This window comes from Ammodytes marinus (assembly GCF_949987685.1).
Source record: "Ammodytes marinus genome assembly, chromosome: 9".
Lineage (NCBI taxonomy): Eukaryota > Metazoa > Chordata > Actinopteri > Uranoscopiformes > Ammodytidae > Ammodytes > Ammodytes marinus.
Window position 1 is genome coordinate 27395097 of NC_137213.1, and position 15895 is coordinate 27410991.

At 39.0% G+C, this 15895-nt stretch overlaps 1 protein-coding gene across 1 annotated transcript; it reads right to left on the reverse strand.

The window, feature by feature from the left end:
- Positions 1-6426: 6426 nt before the first annotated feature.
- Positions 6427-15616, reverse strand: LOC307255449 (uncharacterized protein). Its single transcript, XM_080034131.1, has 4 exons — positions 15570-15616; positions 14079-15471; positions 8015-8082; positions 6427-7916 (listed from the first exon to the last, which is right to left on the reverse strand). Exons 2-4 carry the CDS (start codon positions 15457-15459, stop codon positions 6534-6536), a joined length of 2832 nt encoding a protein of 943 aa, XP_079890257.1. The 5' UTR covers positions 15460-15471; positions 15570-15616; the 3' UTR covers positions 6427-6533.
- Between the last annotated feature and the right edge of the window lie 279 nt (positions 15617-15895).

Here is a 15895-nt window from a genome sequence, read left to right on the forward strand (position 1 = left end):
GGAATGAATAGAAAAAAATGTGCATCAGTGCCTTGTTTACCAAATGACCGTGGTTTAACGATCTTGCCGTTCTATTCACGCGGACGGAGCAACAATGCCAACAACATCTTCAGGTCATTGAGGTCAAGAGCCATTCAAAGCCGGAGGGAGAGAAACTGTGATTTACCAAGTGCCATTTTAGGTCTTGAGCTTCTTGCGGTGACAGACAAGAAAAGATAAGATCACAGATACAAGATGTTGAAATAAATATCCTTTCACAGAGTGTCTGGGCTGATCCTTAGGGATGTGGGGGTTAAAAGCTTGGCTATCCAGACAGACAGAGTGAAAAAGTGGCTGTTGAGGTGATTCAAGCGTGTCTCCTTGCCACACACACTATCCTATGAATTGTGGTCGTATAAGAACCCTAACAGCACATTTAATACCCTTTGGGAGGGCAGGTACCAAGATTTACTTTTCTAGGAGGACATTTTGACATTTCACAGTATAGGAGAATTGATGATGGCTGAATTCCATTTTGTTTCAGGGTCCTGGGGGAATAGTTTGCATGCTGACTCACTCAAACATTGTCATAGTTTACCGGGACACTTGAAGCAAAATAGTCGTTGCTAATGGCATTACAAGGCATCCTTGATTGTCCGGGATTGTCCCCATTTCCGGGTGTTACCTGGTCCAAATAAATCTCTCTAAAACACTCAAATGTCCCAAGTTTTCATCATTCAACTCCAAATTGTCCAACTTCTTTTGATAATTGAAATAATAACTGCCTGCCGTAATAATACTTGTTTTCAGTGCTTTCATAGACATTTATCATTTTCTTTTCCACTCTGTATTCCCTAACCCGGTATACAAACAGAAGGAATCCATCTGATCTCAACACTGATTCCTCTGTATGTGTTTCAATCTATCAATGTGTCATTGTCAAGGCCGTATCTATCCTATGAGTTATAGGCAAGCATCACAGGCTATGACTCTTGCGGCTTTTTTCTGACAGAACCTGTAAATATGCTAATGGTTAGCCGTCAGTATGATAATGCTTAGCTGTCACACAGAACAGAAAATCAGTCTTTTCTAACAAGTTCCGGGACGCTTAATCATTCCTTTGTAAAGTATGCCGCAACTGAAATGCTGCTAAATGGAGTTGAAAGGTCAGCTCGGTGGGCGTGCTAAGCTAAGCGCTGAAATAAGTATCCCTTTTCCTGAGCTGAAGAGTGCATGAACATGTGGTACACTTAAGAGAGAGACTTCTTTTTTGAATGTGTGCTCTATGCTTGATGTATTTTGTTCTTACTTGATGTATTTTGTTATTGCTTATGTAAAGCACCTTGAATGGCCTTGTGTCCGAAATGTGCTCTAAAAATAAACTTGCCTTGCCTTGCCTTAAGGGTGCTAGATTACGGGTTTGAACAAAAAGGTTCCTATTATTGCATGCCAAAATGTCAGATGTGGAAAAACTACCACTTCTGCAGCATACAATTTTCATCTAATACCTGTTTATTGGTGGTGGAATTTGGGGTGATTGACGGGGCATTTAGGGTGACCAACTTTTCGAGGTAAATACTTTGTAACAAGACCAATAGTTTGAACTGAAACTTTGAACTAAATACTAACATCAGTGTTCTAAACTCCTTACAGTGACAATGACAGAGGTGTCCACTGGAAATGCACTTGTTGGAAGACGAAGAAGTAAAACTTTAGAATACATAACTAAATATATCTTCACCTCATCACTTGATATTCACTTGAAAGACTTGAGGCAGTGGTGGATGATGCCATCTTTAGTAACTAACTTATTGTCCTTGAAGGCCACCGTAGCTTCTGCAAATTCTCCAAAATAGGAGGGTGAGAGACGAAGCCATGTAATCTTGAACTTTCACTACTAGATGAAGCTTAAATACACCCTGTTTATTACACTCTGTACCTTCAAGTTTGTCTTAAGTTTAACGTTTTTAATTAAGCTAAAGAGCTAGAATTTGCTGTGGGTTGTTCCTAAGTCGCTCATCGTTATATTTATGTTGAATAGGAGCTGTAGTGTGCTGTTGATGAATGCACTCTGACACTGCTTTATATTCTCAGTAGCAGCTTCAGGCAGTTGGAGGCCGGCATGCCCGACCGGCAGGCCGGCCTGTCGGCTCAAACACAAAACACACACTGAGTTTCTTTGAAAGCAGAGCACAGATCAAACTGCTGGAAGCCAGACGAGAGAGAGAGTTTTGATTTCTTTAAAAGCCTTTATCTTCAGTCTTTTTCAACAAGTAATGACCATTTTATACAGAGAGTGAGAGACTGTGTGTGTGAGAGAGAGAGAGAGAGAGAGAGAGAGAGAGAGAGAGAGCGAGAGAGAGAGAGAGAAAGATCAACCAATTTCAGAGAGAAGTCACCCTTCTGTACGCTGTACTCTGATGCATTGTACTAAAAGAAGTGGGAGTTGCCCTTCTCTCCCTGCAAATCAATTAAAATATGACTCTGCCATGTGGAGGACATGAAGGTCTTCTTGTAAAGTACTTTGCCCCAGTGCACTGTGGGTGATGAGGTTTGAAGAGAGATCGCTTTTTATCCTGAGGGTGATTTTTCTTCCGAAGTTAAGTCTGACAGGCACAGACCTCCTACGATATAGGGATGCCAATAAAGAGAGCTGACTGAATTCCATACAGCTTTTTACCCTTACTCTCTGTTCAACTAGCCTCCAAACACTTTGTGCATTCACTGTTTGTGTACGTGAAAAGATACGCTTGAGGCTGAGCTAAAATCCAATAAAGGTTGGAGACAGCAGTCGGGTATGGAAAGTTTTTACTTGAAGTACCGGTAGTTGTGAAATTATAAGAAAAGTATTGGACAACAAATTCGGCTATAGTGATCACAAATCTGAGAAAGATGAGATTCCATAAATATTTAGACCAAAGGTATGAGAATAAATGATCAGGGACATTGATTCAAAAAACTGTAGAAACATCATCCCTCATGCATAAGAAATGTTATGTACATTATAGGTGAAAAATAAGAGGTATATTCTCCGGAAAAAAATAAGAGACCACTCCAAATGTTCAGTGTCTCTTGTTTTACTCTTTAGAGGCTTATGTTTGAGTAAAACAACCATTTTGATTTTATAATATAAACTACTGAAAACATTTCTACTAAATTCACAATAAAAATATTGTCACAGAGCATTTTCAATAAGTAGTGTAGAGATGAAGATTTAAGAAAAATTCAGACTCTTCTAGTCTCTTTATTTTTTCCGGAGCTGTATATAGTAAATATAAACAGTATATGACATTATATCTTCAACAACATAACATGTCTATTCCCTTACAAGTCTTGTGTAAGTGTAAGTGTATGTTCTTATCAAAGTACAAGTAGAACATTAGTAAATTAAAATGTTGTATTAGCAGAACACTATAGCCTCAGACAGCTTGTATAATGGATAACTCCGCAAAAAAACGATCACAATACATTCAACAAATCACAGATCAACAACCACAATAAGCCTATAAAAAGCAGTAATGTTAGTAATACATCAGAGGGAAAAAGTCTGTCTGTCTTGGTTTAACTATCTCATCGTGTAAATAATGCATTGGACAAGATGTTTACACATGTTTACATCTGTTGTATCACACAGCAGCAGTGATGAACACACGCTGACACCCTCAGGGCTTTTTCTGCTATTCTGCTTAAATATTCACAGTCGCGAGAGACTGCTGCACGTGCATTGGAACTGACAGAGTGCATTTCCCAACTCCTTAAAGGCGTCAGGTACAAAGTGATACTAAGTAGATGCTGTCAAACATACAAGCTCTGACACAGGCTAGCAGTGTGAGTGACAGGTTGAAATACCAGGAAATAAAGGAACAGTAAGTTGCTACCAGGCCACCATGTAACGGGCACATATAGTAAATGACACAAATACAAAATGTATTTAAGGCAATGCAAGTCGAGGCAGGTAAGTGGTCGCACAGATGGCACAAAACAAATTATACAAGCTGTATATGTATATAAACAACCACAGCCAGATTTGTAAGACTACTATTATAAGTTAATCCTTCACATGTACTTTTTTAGGAAGGTTCGAGGCATCAACCTGCGGCTTCATCAAAAACACCTCAAGGTGAAGGGTGATACTGACAGATTTTGTGTTTGTGTTGTATTTTCATTCTGTTGCGGGGACCAAAACCTGTTCACATTGTGGGTATTCACCTTCAATATGGACCCTAAAATGTAACCATGTATCTTAATAGGCTGTTTTAACGCCTTAATTTTTTTTTCTGTGGTCCAAATCAAGAACTAGTTTGTTAACAAATTGGATATTGCCTCAAGTGTGTTTCATGCATTGTTCACAGAGCAGCATTTAAAAGCGTCTTTTGTATTAACTCACAAAAATTTGAGGCCTAACATGTTCATTTAAGATCATTTAAATGTTTACATGTAACATATTCTGTGTTTCACAAGAAAAAACGTTGGAAAGAATCTTGATAGAAATAAACTTTTTTTCCTTTCCTCATCCCTTTAATTAATGTATGATGAATATAACAGATTTGATTTAGGCAGAATAGTGTGAGGACACGGAATATTTCAGCCCGGTGAGGGCACAGAATATTTCGGCTCTGTGAGAATAGTGACTGATTCACTCACTGCAATCAGGTGTGTGTGGCACTGATTGGCTAATTGAGCCCAGGTGTGAAGAGGTTATATATGCCCTGGGACCCCAGTGCTCTCTGCTGCTCATTGTCTCACCTTCAGAGGTAGTGAGAGGTTCATCTTGTGTACTCTCTAGTGTCAGTGTATCTACTACCTAGGCAGTTCTTTGTGTATAGTTCCCCTTATTTGAATTAGCGATTCAGTGGTTATCCCTCTCAGAAGCCCGTTGGTCCACACCTGTCATTACAGAATAGCAGAGGGAGTTCACTGCTAGGTTTCAGATTCCCAGAGTCACATTGTTGGCTGCCAACTCAGTTTGATAGTATCACATTCTGTTATAAACTGTGACATTTTTTTTTTTGCCAGAAATGTTGGGTTTATTTACTCTACTTCTTCTACAGACACAATTCTGCATTGCGTAATAATATTGTAAGTAAAGATCACATGAAACTTGTTAATACAAAAAACACTTATAGGTTGCCAATCACTTTAAATTAAACAAATAAAATAATTAAAATATATAATTTGTATGCCTTCTAGGATTTGCACTCTGTATTACATTATTTATCTGAAGGAACAATATAAAAATGTATTAATGTTTGTAGCCCATTTTTCTCCAATATGTCTCCCAATCTTATCAGAGGCATATGTACTCTTCTATAATGTTTATTTCACTCAGTCTGTTATATTGAATTTCTGCTTTTGTTGCTTTCTTTTTATTTTCTTTGCTAGAACAAAAAAAATAATCCACACGACTATCCAAAAAGTTTAATCATATTTCTTGTTCATCCCGGCAACATCTTTATATAGATTGCTCTACTGGACCTTTAGGTTTTGTACACTATATTTAAAATACAAACAGGCAATCGAACACAATATGAATTATAAAAAAAAAAATGCTTCCTTTTCCTGCTTCAGATCTAAAATGTCAGATTCCAGCCAAGCCTTAGGTTGCGTTCCGAATCGCATACTTTCTACTATATAGTATGTAGAAAAAAGATTTAGGATGTCCCGATTCTTGTGGCCAGATTTAGGATGGTTAGAATACCCGGATGGTCTACTTCATGCGGCCAAGATTGTTAGTGTTGAAAAGTGCATCCTATTTGGGCGATTCTGACCCACAATCCAGTGCGCACGTGAAGTGACGTAACATCGACGAAGCCTATAGGTCCATGTTATGAAAACAAACGGGGATGCGACGGATATAAAAGCAAGAGGCAAGATCAAGGCGCAATGTTATGATGAAATAAGAGAGAAAAGTATGTCCCAATAGTATGTCTACTGCATCCTAACTAGATTCTTTTTATCGTCGGATGTAGTATGTAGAATAGAAAAAAGAAAGAGTATGCAATTCGGAACGCAACCTTAAAGTTTTGTTTTCTTTGTCGAGTAAATAGAAAAGCGAAAATGGCGTCAACACAGCAGTGATTCTGACACATCCTATCTCTCATTGATGTTAACTCCACAGCGGGACTATGTTCACTACATTCAAACTAAATGTCATCTGTAATATCCTTAGAATTTATTCAAATTACATCACTTTTAAAAACTAGTTCAGTATGTGGTTCAGAGTCTAGAATAGCAGACTCCTCCTATGATTGAATGACTGAGAACATTAAACTGATGGGAACTATAAAAAAACACTGTCACAGATGGAATCAATTTGTCTTTATTTTACATTTATTTTGAATAATTAAATTTATTTTTACATATACATAAACATTCAATTAAAGTAATTAATCATTAATTTCAATGTTTGGAAAATTCATTACATTAGTACATTTAGCTGATGCTTTATCCAAAAACGACTTCCAAAAACTCCATGCTACCTGTGATTTTGACAAGTATTCTCCAGAATCACTGACTCCCCCTTTTAAGGAATAATTAAATCATCAACTTTATCTCTAACTGCTCTGTTCCACTGTCACACAGACCTTCACTGGTAATATCTTCAGATCATCAAAAGTGCTAAAGTATGGAAACATCCTCTCAGTGAAAGTGTGTGTGATGGTGTGTATGTGTGTGTTAGTATCAGCATCAGAGAACGACAGCTTTCCTCTGTTCCAGTCCAGATTCACTCTGATTCTCTGCGGCTTCTTCTGCACTTGGAGTGACGAATGTGATAAATATTTACCATTACCAAACTTTATTCTCCATAATCCAGACTGAATGAGTCCCTTCCTCTGGATAGACTCTGCTAACACACCCAGTACCCAGAATGTGCAGTCTCCAACCTGGACGTCCCAGCTTTGAGTCCCTGAGATAAAGCCCTCAGAGCCCAGGACAAATGAGTGAAGATCAAACCTCTCTGGATTATCAGGAAACTGCTGTTCCTCTCCTCGTCTCACACTGGTCAGATCTTCAGACAGAATTAGTCTTGGACCAGCAGTGTTTGGGTCCAGAATCACAGGAGTGTAGGAGACCAAGTCCTTCATCTTGTTCCAGATGTTGAAGGTCAGGTTGCCCAGGTGTTTGGCCTCGTCTATCAGAGCTCCAGAGAGCAGCTGTGGATCATCCAGCAGTGTGCTCTGCTGGACCCTCTCCACTGCAGCCTTGTAGTTCTGCAGGAATGAGACGTCTTCAGCTCTCAGCTGCTCCTCTGTGGCTCTGACTGTGTCTGAAAGAGCTGCTATCTCTCTGCTCAGAGCCTCCATCTTCTCCTTCATCATCTGACTCTTCTGCTCCTCTTCCTCCCTCAGTGCAGAGATCCTGGCCTTCTCTTCCTCTTCTAGAAACTGGTGAAGCTTCTTGAACTGCTCCTTAATCTTTGTCTCTGTGCGTCTGGCCTGGACCTTTATGTGTTTTGATGTTTGATCAGACTTCACTTTAACTTGTTCAAAAACCTTTAACTTTTCCTTTAAGGGCTCCAGAGTTTCCTGAAGTTCCTTCTTGTGTTGTCGTGCAGCTTCGTCGATGGGTCTGAATCGATGACCGCTGTGTTTTTCTGAATCTCTGTAGACGAGACAAATTGGCTGCTGATGGTCCAGACAGAAGAGTTTGAGTTTCTCAGAGTGCAGACTGCAGAGAGCCTCTGAAGCTGTCTGATCTCTCTCCAGTATGAAGGCCTCACAAAGGTTCCTTAAAGCCAGATTTAAAGGTGGTTCTTGTCTTGAAGATCTTCTATTGCAAACTGGACACTCATGTGTTGGTTTCTCTCTCCACCAGTTCTTCAGACATTCTTTACAGAAGCTGTGGCTACATGTCAGAATAACGGGATATCTAAAGACTTCCTGACACACCGGACAGCAGAGATCCTCCTCTGATCTGGAAGCCATTTTGTCAGTGAGCTGAAAACACAACACACAGAAAGTAGTCAAACGTGGCTCACCTCCCTCTTCTACTAACTTCACTCTAAGTCCTGAATCGTCTTTTTAGTCAAACTCACCTTCCGTGTGTGGAGTGTCAGCAGGTATAAGCAGCAGTGTTGTAGTTTTCCACTTTTCTCTCCTGTTGCTGAACTCAAAGGAAGTTGTTAGTTTGGTCTAAAGGTAAATCTGACTGTGTGGTTTTCAGTCCGTGAGTCTCTTTAGTGAGGAATGAAAACAAACTGGTTTGGTTTCCTGGTTTGTCTCAGCTGAGGGGTGGAGCTCCTCCTACGCAAAATACAGAGTGTGTTTCAGTCCAAAGCACTGACTGATTGTTGGATAAGACTGATAGTGTGCAGCAGGCTGTCACAACAACTATTTTATGTTCAAAGTTAGTTAGATTGTAGATTGAATGGCACTCTTCTTTTCACCCAACTGTTATATAGTCATACAGTATATGTACATATATAATAATATAATATATGACTTCATATAGTGTGTAATAGCAGATTTATTTTGTGCAGCACATTTTGTTTATGTGGCTGCAGAGATCTAACGAACTGAAGGAACAATATAAAAATCCTTTAATGTTTGTAGCCCGTTTTTCTCCAATATTTCTCCCAATCTTATCAGAGGCATATTTACTCTTCTATAAGGTTTATTTCACTCAGTCTTTGTTATATTGATTTTTTGCTTTGGTTGCTTTATTTTTATTCTTATTACTAAAACAACAAAAACATCCACACAACAATACAATTATTTTGTTATCATATTTCTTGTTTATTCGACAAGATCTCTCTATAGGTTACTTCACTGGACCTTTTAAAATAAAAACAGGCAATCGAACAAAAGATGAATTATAAAAAAAATGCTTGCTTTTCCTGCTCCAGACGTAAAATGTCAGATTCTCGCCGAGCCTTAAAGTTTTGTTTTCTTTGTCGAGTAAATAGCAAAGCGAAAATGGCATCAACACAGCAGTGATTCTGACACATCCTATCTCTCATTGATGTTAACTCCACAGTGGGACTATGTTCACTACATTCAAACTAAATGTCATCTGTAATATCCTTAGAATTTATTGGGATTACATCACTTTTTGAAACCAGTGCAGTATGTGGTTCAAAGTCTAGAATAGAAAATCCTCCTCCGATTGAATGACTGAGAAAATTAAACTGATGGGAATTAAAATAAACGCTGTCATAGATGAAATCAATTTGTCTTTATTTTACATATATTTGGAATCATTAAAACATTTTTTTACATATATGTAAACATTTAATTTAAGTAATTTAACATTCATTTCAATGTTTGGGAAATTCATCACATTACATTAAGCTGATGCTTTATCCAAAAATGACTTCCAAAAAGTGCATTTAACCATGAAGGTACAACAGATAAAAGAAAATCAAGAATCATGTAAATACGTTAGCTTCAAATAAGCCAAACTACAAAGTACCACATGTAAATAGAAACATTTAACCCTTAGGGCCCGTTGGTCCATTTTACGGACATTTCATTTTTCTTTTTTTGGATAATTTTGGCTGTGTTCATGCATATGGCATGAAAACTGGTAAGGAAGTGTATTTTTATATGATAATGTTATTTCCAGCTCAGCTCCTACAGTAAGGCTAAAATACACTGTATACAAACAAGAGTTACATTCAGACTGCTAAGGTCCATAAAACGTCCATTAACACCCATTCAAACACCATTTTTTCAACACACTGCCATTAAAGCATAATTGATGCATTTTTTTATATCTGGGTGTCAATCTGGGCTTCTACCTTGGAATTGATCATTTTTACTACTCTTCACCATGTTACGTCATTATGACCATATTTGGCATATGGAGAAAAAACAGGCTATTTCCACTAGATAGCACTGTCACAATCCCCCCTTCCTCTCCCTTTAGCTTTAACCCTGAGGAGTGTGTGTGTGTGTGTGTGTGTGTGTGTGTGTGTGTGTGTGTGTGTGTGTGTGTGTGTGTGTGTGTGTGTGTGTGTGTGTGTGTGTGTGTGTGTGTGTGTGTGTGTGTGTGTGTGTGTGTGTGTGTGTGTGTGTGTGTGTGTGTGTGTGTGTGTGTGTGTGTGTGTGTGTGTGTGTGTGTGTGTGTGTGTGTGTGTGTGTGTGTGTGTGTGTGTGTGTGTGTGTGTGTGTGTGTGTGTGTATCCATGACCTATGACATTATGAGCAAAAGGCTAGTGGTTTTCAAGTGGCACTGTTTTCATTTACTCTGAATCCTCCTCCAGAGCTGGGATGTTTCCTCTGACTTTCAGTAGTGGAGAATTCAGTTGGCCCCACCAACACCCATACACAGAGATATACTCCTGCAGCCACTGGAATGGTACAGGGACCCACCTGTTACGCGTTAATGGAGGTTTCAGACACAGTGGTTGCGTTCCGAATCTCATACTCTTTCTTTTTTCTATTCTACATACTACATCCGACGATAAAAAGAATCTAGTTAGGATGCAGTAGGCATACTATTGGGACATACTTTACTCTCTTATTTCATCATAACATTGCGCCTTGATCTTGCCTCTTGCTTTTATATCCGTCGCATCCCCGTTTGTTTTCATATGGAGGCTTCGTCGATGTTACGTCACTTCACGTGCGCACTGGATTGTGGGTCAGAATCGCCCAAATAGGATGCACTTTTCAACACTAACAATCTTGGCCGCATGAAGTAGGACATCCGGGTACTTCTAACCATCCTAAATCTGGCCATAAGAATCGGGACATCCTAAATCTTTTTTCTACATACTATATAGTAGAAAGTATGCGATTCGGAACGCAACCATTGTCTGTGTCAGATTCCTATTACTCGCTATCAGAATCAGACTCCATCACTGTTTCCAAAGCTTTATGTACTTCTTGTGTAAAGGCTCCCTCCATATTGCCAGGTAAGAAATAACTAGTTCCACAGTTTGCTTTGTATAAACTCTGGTTTCAATGGCAGCTGTGTAAACAGCTGAACGACTTGTTATGTGTCTCTGACGGCTGCACCTTTGATGTGATTGAAGATGGCCCATGTTTTAACTTATTTGAAGCAGTGCACTGCACATGCTTGTGTGTATGGACCTCAGGTAGGTGTGTGTGCTGTGCATTTATACAAAGTCATCTTTAGAGGGATTTTGAACCTCTGCATGAAAAACTACACATGGAACAGAGTGAATGAAAACAGTGCCACTTGAAAACCACTAGCCTTTTGCTCATAATGTCTAGGTCATGGGGATACACACACACACACACACACACACACACACACACACACACACACACACACACACACACACACACACACACACACACACACACACACACACACACACACACACACACACACACACACACACACAGTCTCTCTCATACACACAACTTTATTTAGCCAATGATGTCCCTGTTACACTGTTCTTGGCCCGTTCACTGTTCACTGTTCACTTCTGGATAATAACAAAAAGAGTGGAAAATGTGCATGGACTGCAGGTGAGGTTCTTTTCCTAACACAAAAATTCAATTTATGATTAGTACTGATGTTGGTTTAAAATTCAAGCCTAAAAAAGTTGGAAAAATATCGATGTATAATATTTTTTATAGCTACCTTTTTCAAAAGTCCATTTTACGTACCTTAGCGGTATGAGTGTCAGTTTATTACACTGTACAAAAAATAATAATGCCTAAATATCTGTGTTGCTGCTCAGCATTGACATATCCCAGGCCTAATAATTCAATCCAAAAAAAATTAGTTTGCATGTAGTATATTGAAAATAATAAACATTTTCAGTTTTTTCCTCCAAAATACGATGTCATCATGACCAAAACCTGGCAATTAAAGGGTTAACATCTTTTAAAATTCATGACTATTTTATATTAATAGTTAGGGCAGATGTAGGGGAAAATAATTGGCAAAAAAAAGTTAAAAAAAAGATTGTATAACATTTTTTAAAGCTACCTCAATGAAATGTCCATTTTACGGACCTTAGCGGTACAAGTGTGAGTATTTGACACTGCACAAAAAATAATAATGCCTGAAAATCAGTTTTGCTGCTCATCATTGACACATCACAGGCCTAATAATTCAACACAAAAAAAAATTAGTTTGCATGTAGTATATTGAAAATATTTCAGTTTTTCAGTTTTTTTCATCTAAAATACGATGGCATCATGACCAAAACCTGGCATTTAAAGGGTTAACATCTTTTAAAATTCATGAATATTTTATATTAATAGTTAGGGCAGATGTGGGGGAAAAGAATTGGCAAAAAAAAGTAGAAAAAAAATAATGTATAATATTTTTTATAGCTACCTCAATGAAATGTCCATTTTACGGACCTTAGCGGTACGAGTGTGAGTATTTGACACTGCACAAAAAATAATAATGCCTGAAAATCAGTTTTGCTGCTCATCATTGACACATCACAGGCCTAATAATTCAACACAAAAAAAATTAGTTTGCATGTAGTATATTGAAAATATTTCAGTTTTTCAGTTTTTTTCATCTAAAATACGATGGCATCATGACCAAAACCTGGCATTTAAAGGGTTAACATCTTTTAAAATTCATGAATATTTTATATTAATAGTTAGGGCAGATGTGGGGGAAAAGAATTGGCAAAAAAAAAGTAGAAAAAAATTAATGTATAATATTTTTTATAGCTACCTCAAGGAAATGTCCATTTTACGGACCTTAGCGGTACGAGTGTGAGTATTTGACACTGCACAAAAAATAATAATGCCTGAAAATCAGTTTTGCTGCTCATCATTGACACATCACAGGCCTAATAATTCACCACAAAAAAAATTAGTTTGCATGTAGTATATTGAAAATATTTCAGTTTTTCAGTTTTTTTCATCTAAAATACGATGGCATCATGACCAAAACCTGGCATTTAAAGGGTTAACATCTTTTAAAATTCATGACTATTTTATATTAATAGTTAGGGCAGATGTGGGGGAAAAGAATTGGCAAAAAAAAAGTAGAAAAAAAATAATGTATAATATTTTTTATAGCTACCTCAATGAAATGTCCATTTTACGGACCTTAGCGGTACAAGTGTGCCTAATATTATAACGGGCCCTAACTTAAAATATTCAAGTCAAGGTGCCGTCGGATGAGATGTGTTTTGTAATTCTTGGTTAGAAATATAATGGCAATTTGATCATTTAAAACACATATGTTACGCGCTCCCACCATTCTGCTCCTCCCTCCTCTTGCCTCCTCCACCCTCTCTCTCTGAGGTGTCCTGAAACCTGATTGGGGGCAGGTGCTCCTGCGGAGCTTAAAGGCGTGGCCTGTGCCGGTCTCGCTCTCTCACTCAGCGCGAGCTGCTCCCGCCAGCTGACCTGCACCATGCTGCTGCTGCTTTTCTGTCTTATGATTTAGTTAATGGAGGGCTGTTAGTTTATGTTCTTTTGTTTTGATCGTAGCTTTAGAAGGGCCGGGGTATAGTTTAGTTGGAGGAAGACCTGAGCAATAACGCAGTCCAACTGTGGCTGTCCCAGGCTTCCTCCCGTTTTCCTTTTCTTTTACAGCCTCCGGTTGACGTGAGTTTTTGAGATTGATTTAATAAACTATCTTATGGTTTTAAACGTTGATTCATGGTTTTGTCTTGGTTTCTTCAATTGTTATCGGCCGATTAACGAGCCTGGTAGGTCGGCCATAACAACATAATTTACACATTGTACATTTTTTAGTTGTAATTATTAACCATTGACATTCATGTTTAGAAAATACTCCAAGTTAACACACACGGCAAACAAATGTACAACATTTAAAAATTAAACAAGATTTAGGCTTTATTAATATGAAAGGGTTTAAAAAAAACACAAAGGTAAGAAAGTTGAAATTTAGACCATTTTACCTATGATAAGTCTGAGAAAAGAGAGCTTACTGTCTAATTTAAAAACCTTAAAAAAGAAAGTGTAGATGTTTAAAAATCATTAAGTGTTACAAAACTAAACATAACTTTTGAATAATGAGGCAGCAGGTCAGCAAAACCTTTGTAGGCAAAATAAAAACATAAAAATTCTCTGAATATTACTTCACAATTTTGATACCTGTTGATGATTTTGACTACAAGTATTCTCCAGAATCGCTGACTCCACCTTTTAAGAAATAATTTAACCGTAGTCTTTATCTCTAACTGCTCTGTTCCACTGTCACACAGACCTTCAATGGAAATATCTTAATTTCACGAGTGTTAAAGTATGGAAACATCCTCTCATTGAAAGTGTGTGTGAAGGTGTGTATGTGTGTGTTAGTATCAGCATCAGAGAACGACAGTTTTCCTCTGTTCCAGTCCAGATTCACTCTGATTCTCTGCGGCTTCTTCTGCACTTTAAGAACAGTGGGGGGATCTGATTCTGACCATGATGAGTATTTACCTTTAAGGAACTGTAATCTCCAGAATCCAGACTGAATGCGTTCCTTCCTCTGGACAGACTCTGCTAACACACCCAGGCTCCAGACTGTACTGTCTCCAACCTGGACGTCCCAGCTGTGAGTCCCTGAGTTAAAGCCCTCAGAGCCAAGGACATACCTGTAAAAATCAAACCTCTCTGGATTATCAGGAAGCTGCTGTTCCTCTCCTCGTCTCACACTGGTCAGATCTTCAGACAGGATTAGTTTTGGATGAGCAGTGTTTGGGTCCAGGATCACAGGAGTGTAGGAGACCATGTCCTTCATCTTATTCCAGATGTTGAAGGTCAGGTTGCCCAGGTGTTTGGCCTCGTCTATCAGAGCTCCAGAGAGCAGCTGTGGATCATCCAGCAGTGTGCTCTGCTGGACTCTTTCCACTGCAGCCTTGTAGTTCTGCAGGAATGAGACGTCTTCAGCTCTCAGCTGCTCCTCTTTGGCTCTGACTGCGTCTGAAAGAGCTGCTATCTCTCTGCTCAGAGCCTCCATCTTCTCCTTCATCATCTGACTCTTCTGCTCCTCTTCCTCCCTCAGTGCAGAGATCCTGGCCTTCTCTTCCACTTCTAGAAACTGGTGAAGCTTCTTAAACTGCTCCTTAATCTGTGTCTCTGTGCGTCTGGCCTGGACCTTTATGTGTTTTGCTGTTTGATCAGACTCCACTTTAACTTGTTCAAAAACCTTTAACTTCTCCTTTAAGGGTTCCAGAGTTTCCTGAAGTTTATCCTTGTGTTGTCGAGCAGCTTCGTCGATGGGTCTGAATCGGTGACCGCTGTGTATTTCAGAATCTCTGCAGATGTGACAAATTGGCAGCTGATGGTCCAGACAGAAGAGTTTGAGTTTCTCAGAGTGCAGACTGCAGAGATCCTCTGAAGCTCTCTGATCTCTCTCCAGTACGAAGGCCTCACAAAGGTTCCTTAAAGCCAGATTTAAAGGTGGTTCTTGTCTTGAAGATCTTCTCTTGCAAACTGGACACTCATGTGTTGGTTTCTCTCTCCACCAGTTCTTCAGACATTCTCTACAGAAGCTGTGGCTACATGACAGAAGAACAGGATTTCTAAAGACTTCCTGACAGACCGGACAGCAGAGATCCTCATCTGATCTGGAAGCCATTTTGTCAGTGAGCTGAAAACACAGCAAACAGAAAGTAATCAAACGTGGCTCAACTCCCTCGTCTAACAACTTCTCTCTAAGTCCTGAGTCGTCTTTTTAGTCAAACTCACCTTCCGTGTGTGGAGTGTCAGCAGCTGTAAGCAGCAGTGTGGAAGTTTTCAACAGTTTCTTTCCTGTTTCTGAGTAGGTTGTTGGTTTGCTCTAAAGGTGAATCTGACTGTGTGTTTTCAGTCTGTGAGTCTCTTTAATGAGGAAATGAAACTAACTGGTTTGGTTTCCTGGTTTGTCTCAGGTGAGTCAGCTGAGGGGTGGAGCTCCTCCTCCGCTAAATACACAGGGCGCGTTTCAGTCCAAAGTACTGACTGATTGCTGGATAAGACTGATAGTGTGCAGCAGGCTGTCACAACAACTATTTTATCTTCAAAGGTAGTAAGAT